General features: G+C 38.4%; 1 protein-coding gene across 1 annotated transcript in view; it reads right to left on the bottom strand.

The window, feature by feature from the left end:
* SPAG16 (sperm associated antigen 16) overlaps positions 1-18,157 on the bottom strand; it is a 969,244-nt gene that overhangs the window by 779,300 nt on the left and 171,787 nt on the right. Inside the window, exon 10 of the mRNA XM_063429964.1 lies at positions 6,599-6,726. Within this exon, the coding sequence (XP_063286034.1) occupies positions 6,599-6,726 (128 nt within the window). The remainder of the gene's footprint in view (positions 1-6,598; positions 6,727-18,157) is intronic.

The raw sequence follows: 18,157 nt of genomic DNA, 5'->3' as shown, positions 1-18,157 counted from the left end.
CAGCAAGAATTAACAAAGTCCTAAAACGCGTTTCGCCAATAATCTAGGCTTTTCAGTCACTGGCAAAACGTTTTTGGCACTTTGTCATGGTTCCTTTCTTTGTTCTTTTATAAGACATATCAACCAAGTTTCCATAAACACCATCTTTTTCTTTAACTTGCTATTATCATATTTAATGGGGCTCTCTGCCAGAAATTGCGTTTCGGGAGATTCACCGTCAGGCAAAGGAAGTGAATTGGTATTAAATGATTCTACATTTATATATTTGCTAGTTATTTTGTGAACAGATAAAGATAAAATCAGGCGCACAGGCAAAAAAGAAGTACCGGACTGATTCCACACAAGTAGGGTAGTTATAAGCACTTATGTGCACTGACCTTGCACCATAACCTATGCAATCAGCAAAGGCTGCTATAGTGGATAAAGTGTCCATTTAAAAAAAAAAAAAAACTAGAATGATTATCATATTGATTTCCAGTAACACAGACATTATATATCTAAAATGACTTCTGGCATTTGATAGTATATCTCTTTTCTACTGAAAAATATGTTTTCTTCTGATTACATATATTACGGATATATATGTCTTCAGATAATGTGAATACATGCACTACCACTAGCCTAAATTCTTCTGAATTTTCGTATGAATTCGTATGAATTGCAGTTATTTTTTAAAGTGGTAATTAGTTTTCAAAATTAACAGAGTTAACAAAAAAGCGTATGCTGATAACACAACTCTATACTTTTATGACAATAGAGATGCAGATCTTAGCTTGAAGTTATTTTTAGATATATCACAGATTTTCAGCGAAACACATTTAAAATTGGAGTGTACCCAAAAGTTAATAAACCTGAAAGTGTCATATTTGGAAATTAGATAGTAAAAACAACATTTCTTTTTAACCTTTTTCTCATTGCACAATAATGGAATTATCAGGTTTGGTATGATCGCAGCGGTAGAATGCATTCAATTTTAATGCTTTGAATATCCCAACAGAGTACAAAGGGTCTAAAGTAATATGCCAATCAAATACCAGAAAGATCTTATCTGTATACAAACAGATGGAGCATTGATGGCAATACAGTATGAACATATTGGTATTATACAGTTTCTGCAATCAGATATTAAAATCTTTAAGTGAAGCGAAACACCAAAGATTGTGTTAGTTAAGATTACATTTTCTAGTCAATGCTTTGCTGGCAAACCATAGAGCAAGCTTTTCTGCCCGAATGTGTAATGGAACACAGAGTTTGCAGGGTCTCTTATGGCATTGTCTGATACAGAGAGAAAATCTCATTAGAAGGAAACAAACCTGAGTTTTGCAACAGGTGTTGACAAGAAAAAAAAATGTATAAAGAAAATGCAGTAAACACTTAGGAAACAAGCTTAAATTAGTTCTCTTTTGTGTGCTTTTTTTTCTTTCCAAATAGCAGATGCCGAGATAAACCACAACAAGTTTCCGTTAATGGGGTTTATATGGTCCGAGTAGTGTCAAGTGCTTACATCTCAAACAGTTTGAACAGATCTGGTTTATAAAAAAAACCTCTTTGTTTTTTGTTCCACCTCAAATGTTATTTTCTAAAACATTCTTTTATGTATTAAATATCTATCAATTGGTGGATTTCTCTTGTGCGGAGACAAAACCCTGCCTCTATGTGATCGAAATGAAAATATCTAAATATAATAAATACGTTTGAAACTATCCTTAGAGTCCCATCAAAAGGGGCATCAGGGCGTCTTACAATTGGTTTGTGGTAGGAGAGTATGAGCCAGCTCGACATGGTTGGAGAAGCAGGATAAGGGTAGGGGCTAAAGAATCTGGACATATTGAGTAGTGAAATATTTTCTCTGATTTATTTCTGCATATTGTTAATCCATCTTACAAAAAGGACATCCTTGCAGGCGGTGTATGCATTCTAGTGTTACATCCTGGGCTGTCTTGACTTGACATTGTCGCAGTTTATTTACAGAAAGCATGTCAAACTCGCGGGCAACATCTTTGCGGCCCAGTGAGCCGCGAGTACATGCTTGGTGTTAAAGCAGAGTAGGCACCTGCTTTCGCCACATTGCAGGTGCCTACTCTGCTCCTCACTGCTCCCTCCCGCGCGCCGTCTGTAGTAATGCCGGGTGCCAGAATATGATGTCATATTCCGGCACCTGGCATCATTAAACTGTGAGCGAGGGAGCAGTGAGGAGCAGGAAGGAGATCTCCAGATAGCAGATCCCCACTGAACCCCAGAGAATGAGTTGAGTGTGTGCAAGAATGTGTTAATGTGTGTTTGAGTGTTTGTCTGTCTGTGTGTCAGTGAGTGTGTCTGTCAGTGAGTGTGTCTGTGTGTTTGTGTCTGTCAGTGAGTGTGTCTGTCAGTGAGTGTGTCTGTCAGTGAGTGTGTCTGTCAGTGAGTGTGTCTGTCAGTGAGTCGGTCACTTTTGCGATGGCCGTGGCTGGACAGTGAAGTACCTGGAGGTGCACGGAGGCATGCAACGCCACGACACATTCCTATGTGATGTTGACGTGCTCCACCTTCACAGGGTTTCAAGTAGCGGGAGGATCCACTTTGGCACAGGATGAGGACGGCGTCATTTTGGGTATACCAGAGGCCGGACTCCAGAGTCGCATATTGGCAGCGGCAATGTCAGTGGAGTCTGCTTGTTAACCTGAGGGGGATGCTGGGATTTAGTATGGGGGGGGGGGGGGGGCTGGGATTTAGTATGGGGGGGGGGGGGCTGGGATTTAGTATAGGGGATGGGGACTGGGATTTAGTAGAGGGGGGAGGACTGGGATTTAGTATAGGGGAGGGGGACTGGGATTTAGTACAGGGGGGACTGGGATTTAGTAGAGGGGGGTACTTTTTTTTTTATACTGTACTTTTCAAAATAAACCTATGTTTCCATGAAAGAAGTTTTGTTTGTTTTGCGGCCCATATAAACTTAAACGTTGTTTATTTGGCCCGTGCTAGACTTGGAGTTTGACATGCTTGATTTACAGGTTTGATGAACTTACTTTAATTTGAACTCAAAGTTCTTACTTGGCCTATTAATAAATGACACTTGACTGTCCAAAGCTATATTTCAGATCTTCTATCAATCTGCAAGTAAAAGGCCTGCCTGAACATATAGTTACTTAGGATTCAGAAAGCCTTTCTACACTGACCTCTCATATTTATGTATGACAGCGCCTCTGAAGTCCTATATGAAATTCTCTCTCTCTTTTTTTCGCTCTCTAATAGTTGCCAGTTTGTGGAATGTACAATTGAATGTAAAATTATACAATAACCGGCATTATCAGAAAGCAATCCAGACATAATACAAATGGAAGCAGATATTATGCAAAATCCCACAAATCCACTTAAACTGGATATATCTAATGTAACTGAAAGTATGGGTTTTCTCCTTTGGCATTATCTAGGCTCAAATTGATTTACTTTACGTAGGTTTTGGTATGCATTTTTCACGGACGTGGGCTTTCCTGAGAACACTGAATTTATGACCTTGTGTTTTAGAGCTTTTCTCCAATCTAAAGTGATACAGTGTCTCATAGTTGTAGAACTCACTGTTAACTATTCTATAAACAAAAAAATGGTGATGTATAAACCTGACAGTCAGTAAGTAGTCATCATCAGTGATATTTTGAAATGGTGGGATGCTAGACTCCAGCCATTCAACTTGACCCTCACCCCATCTCTCTTGAATCCCAAAATACTGATTGGTCAGAATCATATGCAATATTGCTACCATAGCTGTCAAAAGAAAACCATTATTTCATTGGTTCAGCCCATTGAGTACCAGAAATATAACACATTGCAAAGTGATTATTACTATTATTTACTTGGAGTTTGACATGCTTGATTTACAGGTTTGATGAACTTACTTTAATTTGAACTCAAAGTTCTTACTTGGCCTATTAATAAATGACACTTGACTGTCCAAAGCTATATTTCAGATCTTCTATCAATCTGCAAGTAAAAGGCCTGCCTGAACATATAGTTACTTAGGATTCAGAAAGCCTTTCTACACTGACCTCTCATATTTATGTATGACAGCGCCTCTGAAGTCCTATATGAAATTCTCTCTCTCTTTTTTTCGCTCTCTAATAGTTGCCAGTTTGTGGAATGTACAATTGAATGTAACATTATACAATAACCGGCATTATCAGAAAGCAATCCAGACATAATACAAATGGAAGCAGATATTATGCAAAATCCCACAAATCCACTTAAACTGGATATATCTAATGTAACTGAAAGTATGGGTTTTCTCCTTTGGCATTATCTAGGCTCAAATTGATTTACTTTACGTAGGTTTTGGTATGCATTTTTCACGGACGTGGGCTTTCCTGAGAACACTGAATTTATGACCTTGTGTTTTAGAGCTTTTCTCCAATCTAAAGTGATACAGTGTCTCATAGTTGTAGAACTCACTGTTAACTATTCTATAAACAAAAAAATGGTGATGTATAAACCTGACAGTCAGTAAGTAGTCATCATCAGTGATATTTTGAAATGGTGGGATGCTAGACTCCAGCCATTCAACTTGACCCTCACCCCATCTCTCTTGAATCCCAAAATACTGATTGGTCAGAATCATATGCAATATTGCTACCATAGCTGTCAAAAGAAAACCATTATTTCATTGGTTCAGCCCATTGAGTACCAGAAATATAACACATTGCAAAGTGATTATTACTATTATTATAATTATTGCCATTTATATAGCACCAACAAATTCCGTAGCGCTTTACAAAACTATGAGAGGGGGGATGTGACTATAAATTGGACAATTACAAGAAAACTTACAGGAACGATAGGTTGAAGAGGACCCTGCTCAAACAAGCTTACATTCTATAGGAGGTGGGGTGTAAAATAGATGTGAGTGACACACCGTTAGAACTGAAAGGGTTAAACATGTATAATTATGTATTACTCAATATACAGAAAACTGCTGTGGTTAATGAGTTACACCATTCCTGCTCTGATACATTAAATTATGATAAAATATTACATTATTGTTTGCACAGAAAAATCCCTTTTAAACAAGAAGATTTAAGGATACAGGGAAAAACATAAAGGAACTGTAGATGTAAACCTTGGGATAGTCTCACAGTATGCTTCAATAGACACATACAGTGCTGGGACTGGGAGAAACATTTCCAGAAGGCAAACAATTCTGGGGTTTGTAGAATAGATTTGCATCAGACACACAGTGCGGAGATGAGTGGCAAGTCAAGTAGGGACACATTGTTGCTATACGATCACACATTATCAGAAGACACATACAGTGCTGGTATTAAAAGGAAGCTTTGTTACTTTGCGTGTGATTAAGAAGTTTGTTTTACAATCTGTCAGTCAGGATATAAATCGTGTATGGGTTTAAATATTTTCAGAATAGAGTTATTGAAAGAAAGTCAAAAAAGTAAAATTAATGTAATTTGTCCAAGTTTCGATAAAAGCATTCACTAAATATGAATAAATTATATAATATTCATAAGGAATATTCAAAAAAGGAATATAAAAAAAACAAAAAAACAACAAAATCACAATTCAGAAACTGAAATGTACAACTCTCTGAATTAGATGTTTACAGAATGAGTAGAAAAAAGTCACAAGGCAGAATGTGTACTCACAGCCTTTGCATTACAAGCCCAGTTCTCTATCTCTAGGCTACTTTCGAAGGAGTAACGATGTGACCTACTGCTGTTTATTTAAAGATTTTTGTAGAATATAATTGGATAATCTGCAGTTTAGGATCTTCATTGTCATCTATTAAAATAAGAGTAGTGCTTCACCACGAGTGTGCCTTTTATAACACAACTACACTAAAGACAAAATTGCTTCCAAGATATGTGTGTTAAAATTTGTGTTAGCTCACTTCTTAACTACCCTACGGCAAAGTTCCTTCTTCAAGCTGTATTTGTGAGATTTCAAATTTTGTGTTTCATATGGTCTGTATGGTCGAGTGTTTGTTGCATTTCGCAAGGCAGTTGTTCTAGTGAGCTCACAGGAACATTGTCAGCCTCAAAGTTCATCAATTTAAGAGATTTAAAACAGAAGCTTTATCATGCATCCCTTTAAAGGGTTAATTAATGGCCTCAGTGTCAGATTATTTGAAAAGCTGCAAAAAGCTGATTTAGTACGCTTTTTCATTTCTTGATAAATACGACAAAATTCACCTATTTTTTAACTACATTAAATCTGCCGTATGCAAAATACAGCATAGATCTGTGTGCTTGATTCTAAAATGAAGTGAAAAATTAAACAGCTTTAATGCACATATCATTTGCCTGTGAACCTGGATTGCAATATTGTGTGCAATATTATGTATCAACTCCAAATATGAATAGAGCACATGTAAACTGATCTGCTTTAGAAAATTATAAAATCAATGCACTGTATAAGAGCCCCACTGGATTGTGAATAAGACTTGTTTCCACTGCCACCCAGTGTCTGCAAAATTAACTGTACATCGCTACCTCCTTTTCTTTTCTTTAGCACAATGATAATCCTATTTACAGCCATATATCTTCCCTGTCACACTAAACATAGCTGCTTTGTGTACTTCTAGAATGCCAAAAGCAAATTCAGGTGTGAAAGTTCCTACCAGCTCACTGCCAACTCATGTGCCTTGATGGTGTTGCTCAGAGAGAATCCATTCTTTTTGAGGCTGCTCTTTCCCTGTAATTGAGCCAAGAGAGGGTTCACTCTGGTGTCTGATGGAAAGTCCGAGTCCTGCAAAAAAATAGACATAAGATGAAAATAAATATTTCCTACTGAATTAATAAGGAATGAAGACTGAAAAAAGATGAAAAAAGATGAAAAACTGGCAAGTGCAACATATATAGTGTTCATTTAGATCAGTGGGTTCAATGGGTTGAAATCCAAAGTTGGGTCCCCGTGCCATCTCCCTGACCCAATGGACAACACAAGCACATAATAATCAAAGCTCAGGCAATTGCTTACAATAAATCATTTCCCAAAGAATCATTGCCTTTCTGTGTACAAGGAAGGCATCATCAGAAAGAGTGTAGTTCAGTAGATTTGCAGAATTTATTTTGTTATATGCTACTTTAAAATGGAAGAATGGGTTACTGAGTGATTCTTACAAATGTAGAATGGGGTTCCCAAGCTAATGTTGTATATCGGATTGATTGATTGACTGATTAATTAATTGATTTTGTGGTCAAAAAAAGGTTAAGCACCACTGATTTACAGCAATGATGACTATCCGTGGCACACTGGATGTTGGTGAACTTAATTTCCCATGATGGTTAGCCAACCTTGAGGTTAGCCAAGCATCATGGGAAGCGTGGTTCAAAAATATCACTGAAAACCGTAAGCATTATTTGCCAAAACAAAAACAGGCATTGATACTTTTTTTTTTTTAATATAGTAAAATTTTAAGTGTAGAGTGTGTTAACCTTTATGTGTGTCTCTTATGGACGAGGAACAGTTAGCATTGCTGTTTGATAGTATTTAATATTCTTCTAAATATGTGCATGGGGATTTTACTACGGCACTTAACAAACAAGCTACAGTTTACAAAAGCTAATTAAAAAAGAAATCCCAACAAAATTCTGCAGTTGTTTCAAGTCACATTTACATAGTTTTCACATTTGCCATGATAACCTTCAACTAGGATGTCAGTGTCAGACTGTACATTAATAAAGGAGTTGTTCAGTGGACATTATCCTACCAAATCTGGCTAAAGATTTCATGTTAATTTAGGCCTGTTATAAATGCTAACACTTGTGGTTGGAATTCCTTAAAGGGACACTGTACTCACTATAACCATTTCATCCATTTGAATTGGTTATAGTGTCCGGAGTCCCCATGCACTGTCCCTTCATTCAGTGCTAAACCATTTTAGAGCAGTTTAACACTAAATAAGGCTCTTTGGCCACCCACACTTCGGCCCCTTCTGGAGGTGTGGCTAAGGCAGAGATTATACACTTCCTTGTGGTCATACACCTCATACCATCAATTAGAGCTCTGATAGGCTAAAAACAGTCATCTGACACTCTAAACCAATCACAGAAATTATGGCACCAGGAGATTCCATATAACATAACAAGTTTAATGAGATGAAGCAGATACAGTGCCTACAGTGTCCCTTTAACAATGTTGTGGTGATCAGGCGTTTTGTTATTTTAATATTGCATTTTGTATTATTGGTTTGAAGAAAAAAGGACCGGATGCCTTACGTTAAGTAAAAAGTACTCCTGGGATGCAGGTCTCAACTACTAAGTAGACCAGGCTACATAGAAGTAGCTGTCTGAACAACCTCCCCCAAGCAGGCGATCACAGGAGAGCCAGTTCCAGTGATTGCATTCCTACCACTGGTGGGCAACATGGGTACTCCATTTATAAAATGTACATGCGACAATTGCCGCATGTATCATGTTATCACTGGAAGTCTCAGCATCAAGGTCTTTTGTACTAGCTAAGATGTCACTCTGATAACCTATGACAGTGATCAGATGCTGTAATCTACAGCCGAATGCCAGGTTGTAGCAGTGCATGCCAGTAGCGGTATCAGTGGTCTATTACAGAACAACTGGCTCCATCACTGTGTGATTGTTCTGGGAAATAATCAAAGAGATTATATTATTTAGCTGTCAGCTAAGGCAATGGAATTGGCTCTCACAGCAAACACTCAGCGTGCGGGACAATCTGCTTAACAGTGCTTATATTTAGTTGGGGTTATCAAGGTTAGAATTAGCAAGGGTTCAGCTTAGTTAGGGTTAAACAGAGTATACTACAGATTAGTTATAATTAGTTAGGGTTATGATTAACCAAGGAAGCTAGCAGAAGCACAAGCAAATAGAATAAGAGCTGGATCACTGCTCCAATGTGGACTAGTCTATCTGTAATCCGGAATATACAGATGTATGCTCAAGATTTAGAAATAGCTCTCTATTCAAAGACTGCTACACTTTAATAATAAGCCACATGAAATTATTTAGGGGATTGGAAATGTCCAGTATTTGAGGTTCAATGCTCCGCAGTAAAAAAAAAAAAAAAAGGCAGTGTTGCTGCATATTATACTTCTCAAGAAATGTGGGTTTGTCACTTTAAGAACTTTGCACTACAGAAGCTGTTAACCACAAGCTTTAGGTGCTACTTAAATGCTATTTGCATTTCCACTGATAAAATAATGGTGCATAATCTTTTTATGCATTTATAACGAACATATCAAAGCTTTAATGCTATAAATACTTATCATAATAAACCACATTTGAACTCTTCACATATTGTCCCCGGGAGAGAACCACATTCTTGTGTATATCTCCTACTTAATAGTTACCAAAAAGACCCTATGAGTGTAGGAATGTGGAAATCCTATCGCCCAACGCCCAGGACATGTAGTCCCATGCACTGAGCAGGCAGCTTTTGTTTTGTTTTTAGCTCTGCTATAGAGAGGGCAGCATCAGGGTTGTGGTCTACACACCCAGAGAGTGGAGACCTCAGTAAGTCAGAACACAGGTACCAGGATTCCTAGCATACACTTAGACTCATTGAATGTAGGACCACCAATGAGCGTTTAATGAGGTCTGCGCCCAACTGAGTTAAAAAAAACTCATATTTGTACACCAGACCACCAGAGATCTAGAAACTCTGCTAGATCACCAGAGGGATCCAGGACCCCTACTAGAGCAGGGCTGTCCAACGGGTAGATCCCAAGATGTTGTAGAACTACAACTCCCATGATTCTTTGTCATTCTAAATGCATTCTAAAGACATGCAAAGCATCATGGGAGTTGTAGTTCAACAACATTTGGGGATCTATCTGTTGGGCACCCCTGCACTAGAGCATAAGGGATCCAGGACCCCCACTGGACCACCAGGGATCCAGATTAGGAAAGGGTGAGATGGAAATGTGGTTCGGTCGTTGAATGGAAAATCTGGAAATCATAGTTTGCAAAGGTAAACATACTAGTTACAGAATGCTAAATGTAGCATTCAGTTGAACTCCTGCCTAAATACACTGCCTAATGATGCAGAATACTTGAATCTACTTAATAAATCCATCGCATCAACTCCTGTCTTTGAGGGTTTCAGCTGCCCTATCACTTTAACCGAAGACCTACTGATTGTTGTGTACTGCTTTGAAGAGCATGTGTTAAACTCCTTTTATGCACATAAAAAGCAAATACATTTTCTCACAGTCCACCATAAAGTGGAGGTCAGTTACATTATATACAGCCATCACACACGTTACGTACAGCCAGCACGCATCACGCCGACACACATTATATGCAGCCAGCACGCATTACAGCAATACACATTACATACAGCCAGCACATATCACACCAACACATTACATACACCCAGCATGCATCACAGCAACACACATTACACCAACACATTACATACACCCAGCATGCATCACAGCAACACCCATTCCATACAGCCAGCACACATACATACTGCAAGCAGACAGCACACACCACTTAATACCCACTACATGCAGCAAGCACAAATCAAAACACACATTCCATACAGCCTACACTTACATACAGATACAGCCAGCACCTATGTATTACATAGGGCCAGCACACCACACATATTACATGCAGCCAGCAAACATAGACACATATTACATGATACAGCCAACACACACCACAGGCACACAAATTACATATAACCAACACACAGCACACAGACACTCTTTAAACCTAACCACCGCACACACACTATGGGGTAGGATAGAGGGCAAGACACTAAATTACATTTTTAGAAATTATATCCAAATGGCAAAAATAGCCAGTATTGACTGCAGCTGAGTGTGAGATTATTTCCAGATCAGCTATTTTTACCTCAATTTTTCTATTCATATTTAATTTGCATAAAATGAATAGTTTAGTGAATAACCCTGACAATGCCCAGGTCTAAACAGGGTCCACAAACGTTCTAATTTGAAATTTTGTGCCAAGACAAATAGTCTATTATGACGGACAAGTCATACCAGTTTAGTGCTTTGGACATGTAGGTTTTCTTTAAAAAAAAAATCCTGTAAAGGTCTGTTTAATAACTATATTTTAATAATTGCTTGGCCAAATAATATGCAGTATATTCTGCATTTCTTTAAGTAAATTTAAAAAAAAAGAATAGAAACCAAACAAAGTTGTATCAGACAGACTTAGAATGTGGTGTTTACTTTGGGGATTAATTAAATTAAATTAAATTAAATACACAAGGGGAGAACAGTCAAATATGCACAAAATATATACTTGCGGCTAAGAAATTCACATATAAAATGTATTTATTTTATTATTAAATAGGAAAGAAAAAATATAAATCCACTGCTTTCTACTTAGTACCAATAGTATTTAAAAAAGCAGAACAGCAAACCAACTGAAAAAAAGTTTATATATACTTTATGTGTTTCAGAACAATCTATGCATTTATTTGATGATTATTAAGACATTTGGAATTTATTTTTTTTTAGCTCTCTATACATTTTTTTTCTGCACATCTGCCTGTTTCTTTTTACTTTGTACACTTTTTGTACAAGGTATGGGCTGCCACCGTTGGGTACTTGTGCATTTCACTTTGTTCATATTTTATATGTAAAAATCACACATATTTAAAACCAATACACTTCACCTAACTCATTACTATTGGCACTCAAACTACTCCATCTCAGTGAAGTGGTCTGGGTGCAGTGCCCCCAGTCTTTTAGCTCTGTAAACTAAAACATTGTCGTTTAGAAGTTACACCAATGTTTACATTGCAGGGCTGAACTAACCTCTACTAGCTGTATTTCTGATCACAACTAGAGAGTGCTTCCACACTCATTATTACCAAGTTTAAGTTGGTTATGGAATGTGGGAAGCATTTGATTGGACGCTTCACATTCCAATGCAGGTCTATGAGAAGCCAGGAAGCGAGGCATTCAGGATAAGGCGGAGCGTGAGCAGCTCTGAGTGAGTCTTGGCGCTGGAAAAAATGTAAGTAAAAACCTTTCCATTTTTCTTTTTTAGTTATGGAGGGTTCTCTCATTTAAAATAGTGAGGAGATATTATAGCTTTAGGAATGCATGTTTCTATTCCAAACACTATAGTGTTCCTTTACACCATACTTTGCAAAGTTCAGCCATCTTAATAAGCCACTTGGCTATCAAAACTTTATCAATATCAAACCAGTATGCAACCCCTATATACATTTTCCATAGGATGACCCTCACTGCTCAAAACCCATAGAACAAATTAAGTAAAATGAAAACGGGGTCACTGGGCAGGTATGAGTGAATACATGTTACTCTTTTTCCTTCATCAAAGTACTCTATATATCATTAAAGGGACACTATAGTACCCTGAGGGTGCCCCCACCCGCCGGGCTCCCTTACCTTTCCTCCCCCGCCAACATCAGCATTCTTATCTGAGATCACCGGTGTCGGAAGTGGATGCGCGGCACTAACGTGCGCGCATTCAAAGTGTCAGTAGGAAAGCATTTTTCAATGCTTTCCTATGGAAACTCTGCGTGATTGAGGCATAATATGCCTCAATCATTGCCGATGCGCCTCTAGTGGCATGTAATGTGATCCCCCATCCTTCCCATAATGTGATGGGGCCCTGTGCGGTCGCACTACCACTAGTTCCGCACCTGTGGACAAGTGGAATCTGAGCTGCAACATTAGCAGCTCCAAGTCAATTTCCTCCAGAAGAGCAAATGTCCCAAAATGTTGAATGCCAACTGGTGCCATGAGACCCTATTAAGTTAATTCTTGAAATTTCTATTGAATTTAATTTAGCAAAAAACCCAAGTTAGTCATTTCTAGAACTTTGCTGGGAAGCACCATGGTGACTTAGTGAGAATACTTCCCAGTATAAAACAATCCACAAATCTTCACTCTGTGGCAAGCACTGATGGATGAAATAAAAAAAATAAAAAAACATTTGTAAATACATTAAGGTATTTATTTTTTTAATTCTTTATATTTCTTGTGCATACGTTTACAAACAGGCTTGTAGCACCACGACAGCGAGTACAAGCTTTACATTGGTATACAATATCATGGCAGAGTCGTCAGCACATTTAATTTTATAAAATGTCACGCTTGGAGTGCTTGAGTTGCATTTATATAGATTAATTAAACTATACATACATAAGTAGATGGTCGTTACGTCGTTCGTGAGTTTACTGACTGTGTAAGCTAACATCAGATGCACACTAGCGACTGCAGTAAATAAGTATGCATATTTAATCCAGCTAAATACAACATTACTATTCGAGTAGTTCATGTCTGCTAATAATAAAGTTCTGCATGCTAGTTATTAAGCTCTTCTTAAGCTGACTAAAACAACAAGTAGACATCTTTCTTAACTGCCTGAGCATTGAGAGAGTGGTTGCAAGTTCTGCTAGGCTTAAGCTAGAACATGAGTGCCTATAATAAACACTAAAGCAGCCTTAACTTTTAAGATTAGACTGTAAAATGTCCACCCCAAATGGGTTCCATGCCAGCCAGGCGAGGATCTGTGTTTGCCTGTCAGGAGACGAGTCTTTATTCAGTGAGGATGTTTTCCGTGGTGCGAGAAGTTGGTGATTGCTGTACTACTGATAGTCCCTTATTTGCAGATCTGTCAGGTGTTTGTCTTGGGCTGGAGAGAGATCCAAGGTATTATGTCTGTTATGAGTGGTCGGTCCGTGCGTTTCGCCCCCCTTGCGGTGTACTGCTTGGTATGGTGGGTTAGGTAAGTATATAGTGGCAGTTCCTCTTTAGCTCGGCTCATGGGGTTTTAGCACCCACTCTGCCGGTTCCCGCTCTGTCTGGTTCGGCGGTCTGTTTGTGTGGCCGCTGGAGAGGTGAGTGCGCCCGGCTGTTATCAGGGTCGCTTGCCATGTGGTCTCCGCCATTTTGAAAGCCGCCTGTGCGCTGGGCCTTCTCTGTCTCTGCTCCGAGCGCCGGCGTTGTGGTGTTCCGATGGGTCAGTGGGTGGGGACCGGGATCACCCACACCAGCCCAGGGGGGGGGGGGGAGAGACGGAGCCGGACCTGCCTTGCCCTGGGTTGCTGCCTTGCCGCTGGTGGGCAGGATAGCTGGGCAGCGGCCGTCCATCTAGCTCTCCACCTGAGCGGTCCGCATGGTGCGACATGGATCGCCCCTCCGAGGGACTAAAACTTCTCAGCAAGCCTCTCCTCGGGACCAGGGTGGCCTCTTACACCGGTGCACAGCAGCCAGTTGTCAGATAAGCGTGAAGCCGTTTTGGGGGGGCTAAAACTGGAGGTTTTTACAGGAGCGCCTCCATTGTGCGTCCGTTCAGCCTGGCGGTCCGGCCCCGTCCACCACATAAAGGTATTTTATTTTAACCCAAGCCAATCATAACCAAGTAGAAAATATTAAATGTCAGAATTTGGGCATATATATATCTGTATTAAATATGTAGCATTGCATTGTACATTAAAAATCTTGAAATGCATGTATTCTTCCTGGTAAAATACATTATAAATAGAAACACATTATGTACCTAATAATTACTGCATGCCCGTGGAGGCTTAACTCATCTGTAAATTAACACATGACATTTTTTTAAAGCCATCTATGTGGCAATGACCAATTTCATGTTATAATTTATACAGTGGGGCTTTGTAGAAGCAAAATTATTGTCATGTTAATGTTCTATTTCTATGGGATTTATCTATATGTTGTTATCAGTCTGCATTAACAAATCACATAATGACCTCAATGTATCTCAACATTCCAGAAATGGAGAAAAATGGATTTAGGTGTAATGTGTGCTCCAAATAAATAATAAAAGTAAAACTGAGATGGAGGGAGAGGAGGTACATGTAAACAAGAGATAGGGAATTGGAAAATGCCAGTTTTAATTGGCGCAATCCCTACACGGCATAAATCTTAATAAATGTATAAAAGAGAAAATAGACTTGGTCCATTTCAGGGTCTTGAAATTATAATAAACATTATAAAACTTTATAAATATTATAATTAAGCCACTGGTAGGAGAGCAGATTGGTGGAAGAGCGGTGGAAGAGAAGAAATTGCCTCTTAAAAGTGAAACTGTACTAGGTACAGTTAAAACAAATAAATAGTAACGAAAGAAGAAAAAACCGAGAAGAGAAGATGGTTTCTCTTGTTAAATTCTTATTTGAAGGTCAACTATGAAGCAACCTATTATGGTTGTATGGCATGTGCTCAATTCACCAAAGTGAATAAAACATGATATAAAATATGATAACAAGCAGGAAGGAAGGAACAGGAGAAACATTGAGATTTTCCCCTTAGAATATAGGTTGATATAATGTTATGACAGGGTCTGCTTTGGGATTTCTGAAATACATATCCAGCACTCCAGCCCCAGAAACTCATTTATTGAACTAAAACGTTAACTGTAAATAATATTTCTTGCACACAAAAAGCTGAAGGTGTTCACACAAAATATATCAGTAATAGAAAATACGTATTGAAAATCATAGCAGGGAATATTTTTATCCAAAATAAGACCCATTTTCAAATCATAATTTAAGTCAATTTTACATTAAAAATCATAAACATTTTTTTAAATTATATTACATGCATCATATTGTTTCAATCCTAAATGTATTGCAGATTCATTGGAAACACAGTGTCTAACAAAATATATATAATATATATATATATATATATGGTCTTGTGCCTTTTTCTTTGCTGGCTTTCAGCCGATGGTTGAATATAGTCTCATAAAGAATGAAGACTGTATAACTCAATGTGTATAGACATCAGTGTGGAGCCATCAAAAACCATGGGAAGTGGGAAAGAGAGATTATTGGTAGAATACAGATAGAAACCATACATGTACACAGTGAGAATTTAAATGGACCAAGGAGAGCAAAAGAGACAAGCAGGGTTATTCACTAAAGGAATAAACAAGTTCTAACCGCAATGGCATGATATAGTCCCTCTGTACCCCCACTTGTGGGCATCCGGTGGGGGACTTTAAATTTAAAAATGGGGTTGGACAGATCAATGTCCACCTGCTTCCCCCAACAGTGATCAGCAGATGAGGGCTATTAAAAAAAAAAACGGTCATCCTTTTTTAAGGTAGGGGCTACTAATTTGAAACTGGAGGGAACAAAGTATCCCCACAGCCCCTACACATGTGGGTTGGGTGTGAGCTATTACTAAATAACTGGGGGGGACCTACTATCCCCACCCCAGGCCTCACCCATTAGCAGCAGGTGGGGGATCTAAATGATAAAAGCCATTGACTACTCACCCCTAGGGGGCTAGATGTCCTAATTTGCTAGCAGCTCCCCATTAAAATACATTAACCCTACCTACTTCCCCCAAAAAATAGTGTGTGGGTGGCTATTAAAATTAATTCCTGAAAAAAATAATAATACTTACCATCTGATATCTTCTTTCTTAAAAAGCTTTTCATCTTCAGTCCCAAAATGAAGCCAAATAAAAACCCTAAACCCAATACTTCTTTTAAAAATAATATTTTTTCAAAAACCCAATGGAAAAATTCTAAACCGCAACAAAGAAAAATAAATCAATCTTCGCTCTGCGAGGGCTCCAAGCAGGCTTTTATAAAAGGTTTTTCCATCCCTGGAATTCTCATTAGAGCTCTCTGCCTGGTTTATTTGACAATGGTCTCTCTGTGGGTAACAGCCTTCTATAATCAAGACCAGAGAGTAGACAACTGAGTTGTTCTGACATGTTGGGGGTCTAGCAGATTGGGTGCAATACTTTACTGAATTTGGGACACATGGCTGATTGGCTTGGGGGCCGTTGCATCTGCTGCGGTTCATCTTGGACTTAGAATGAGATCTGCTTACTCAATTTGTCAGGCCTATAGTAGACCTTCCAGAGGAAACTGTCAAGTAGGCAGTCTAGAGTCACCTGAGAGGCCAGCTTGTGTGCAAGAGCAGCTCCTCAATCCACTACTACCCCCATCTCCTGGTCAGGAACTGCCCTGCCCAGAGTTTTAAGTTTGCTCTAATTTCCAAATTTATGACAACATTCCTGCCTCTATTAAATGCCTTCCTGGACCACTATTTGAACAAGTTAATATGGTGCCATAGGTGAAGTGAGTTTCATGCTATCATTTTCGGCAAACCAAAAAAAAAACAAAAAAAACACCAAAACATACAGAGTTGTAGGAAAACCTAAGAGAAATGTTCAATTCAATTTATAATGCAAACACTGTGTGTGTCCAAAGCAATGTCATTTTAAAGTACGTCTCCCCCTAACACTCCGTATTTGTTTCATGAATTATTTATCTTTAAAAGCAGCTTTAAGATGATGTGATGAGAAGCTCCGTTGCCATCTGATAATTCTTTAAGTATAGTGTCTTACATCACTGGTCAGACAGCCACACATGGGTGCTCTTAAAGTCTATCCATTTTCGAGCTCACTGCATTCCTTTTCAAATTGCCACTGCTCAGTCCACTGTTTTTTCGTTATCAACACATCAAATGTAAACTACCTTATGATGAAGATGGTGTCTTTTCACCGTATCATTTATATAGCATGTACTCAGCACTGGCCAACACATGGATACATTTCAGATTTCTGAAATGAATGAAACTAACAGTAATACAAGTGTGTTGAATCAGTTCTAGATAATTCCTTACAGCGATGCCTTCATCTGATTTCTACTCAATTTATTCAGCTAATATTTCTTCATCCTCCAGACCACCAATGCTGTAAAATGAGTTGATGAATGTTAATGGTATTTTTTTGCCATTATTTCTGGTTCGGTAGCTATATAATTGCCGGGGTGGAGACTAAATTATATCCTAATTTTACTGATTTCAGATGTAGTGAATAGAGCCAATTGATAATAATGGGATTTTGTATGTATTTTATATCATTATGTCCATGCACGTATTTATATAACAAAATATATTATTCTCTCTCTTAACACACACACACACACACACACACACACACTCACATAAACACACACTACATACTCTCATTATAAAGGTAGATCATAATCTTAAAGCCATTAATGCACAGTAGGTAACATCATTTGTGCATTATTTTCCATTACAAATATATTAAATGACACTGTGTCCCTAATCTGAGAGAAGTATGAGATACGCTTTCGGGCATTAGCTGCTATATGTAGTTAGTGCCATTTTGGTTCAGTCCTTTTTCTGATAGTGATATTGTGAAGGAGAAGCTGTAAAGACAGAAACAGTGTCACTCTAC

The sequence above is a fragment of the Pelobates fuscus genome, chromosome 8 (assembly GCF_036172605.1).
Source record: "Pelobates fuscus isolate aPelFus1 chromosome 8, aPelFus1.pri, whole genome shotgun sequence".
Lineage (NCBI taxonomy): Eukaryota > Metazoa > Chordata > Amphibia > Anura > Pelobatidae > Pelobates > Pelobates fuscus.
This window is presented reverse-complemented; position numbering and strand designations above follow the sequence as displayed.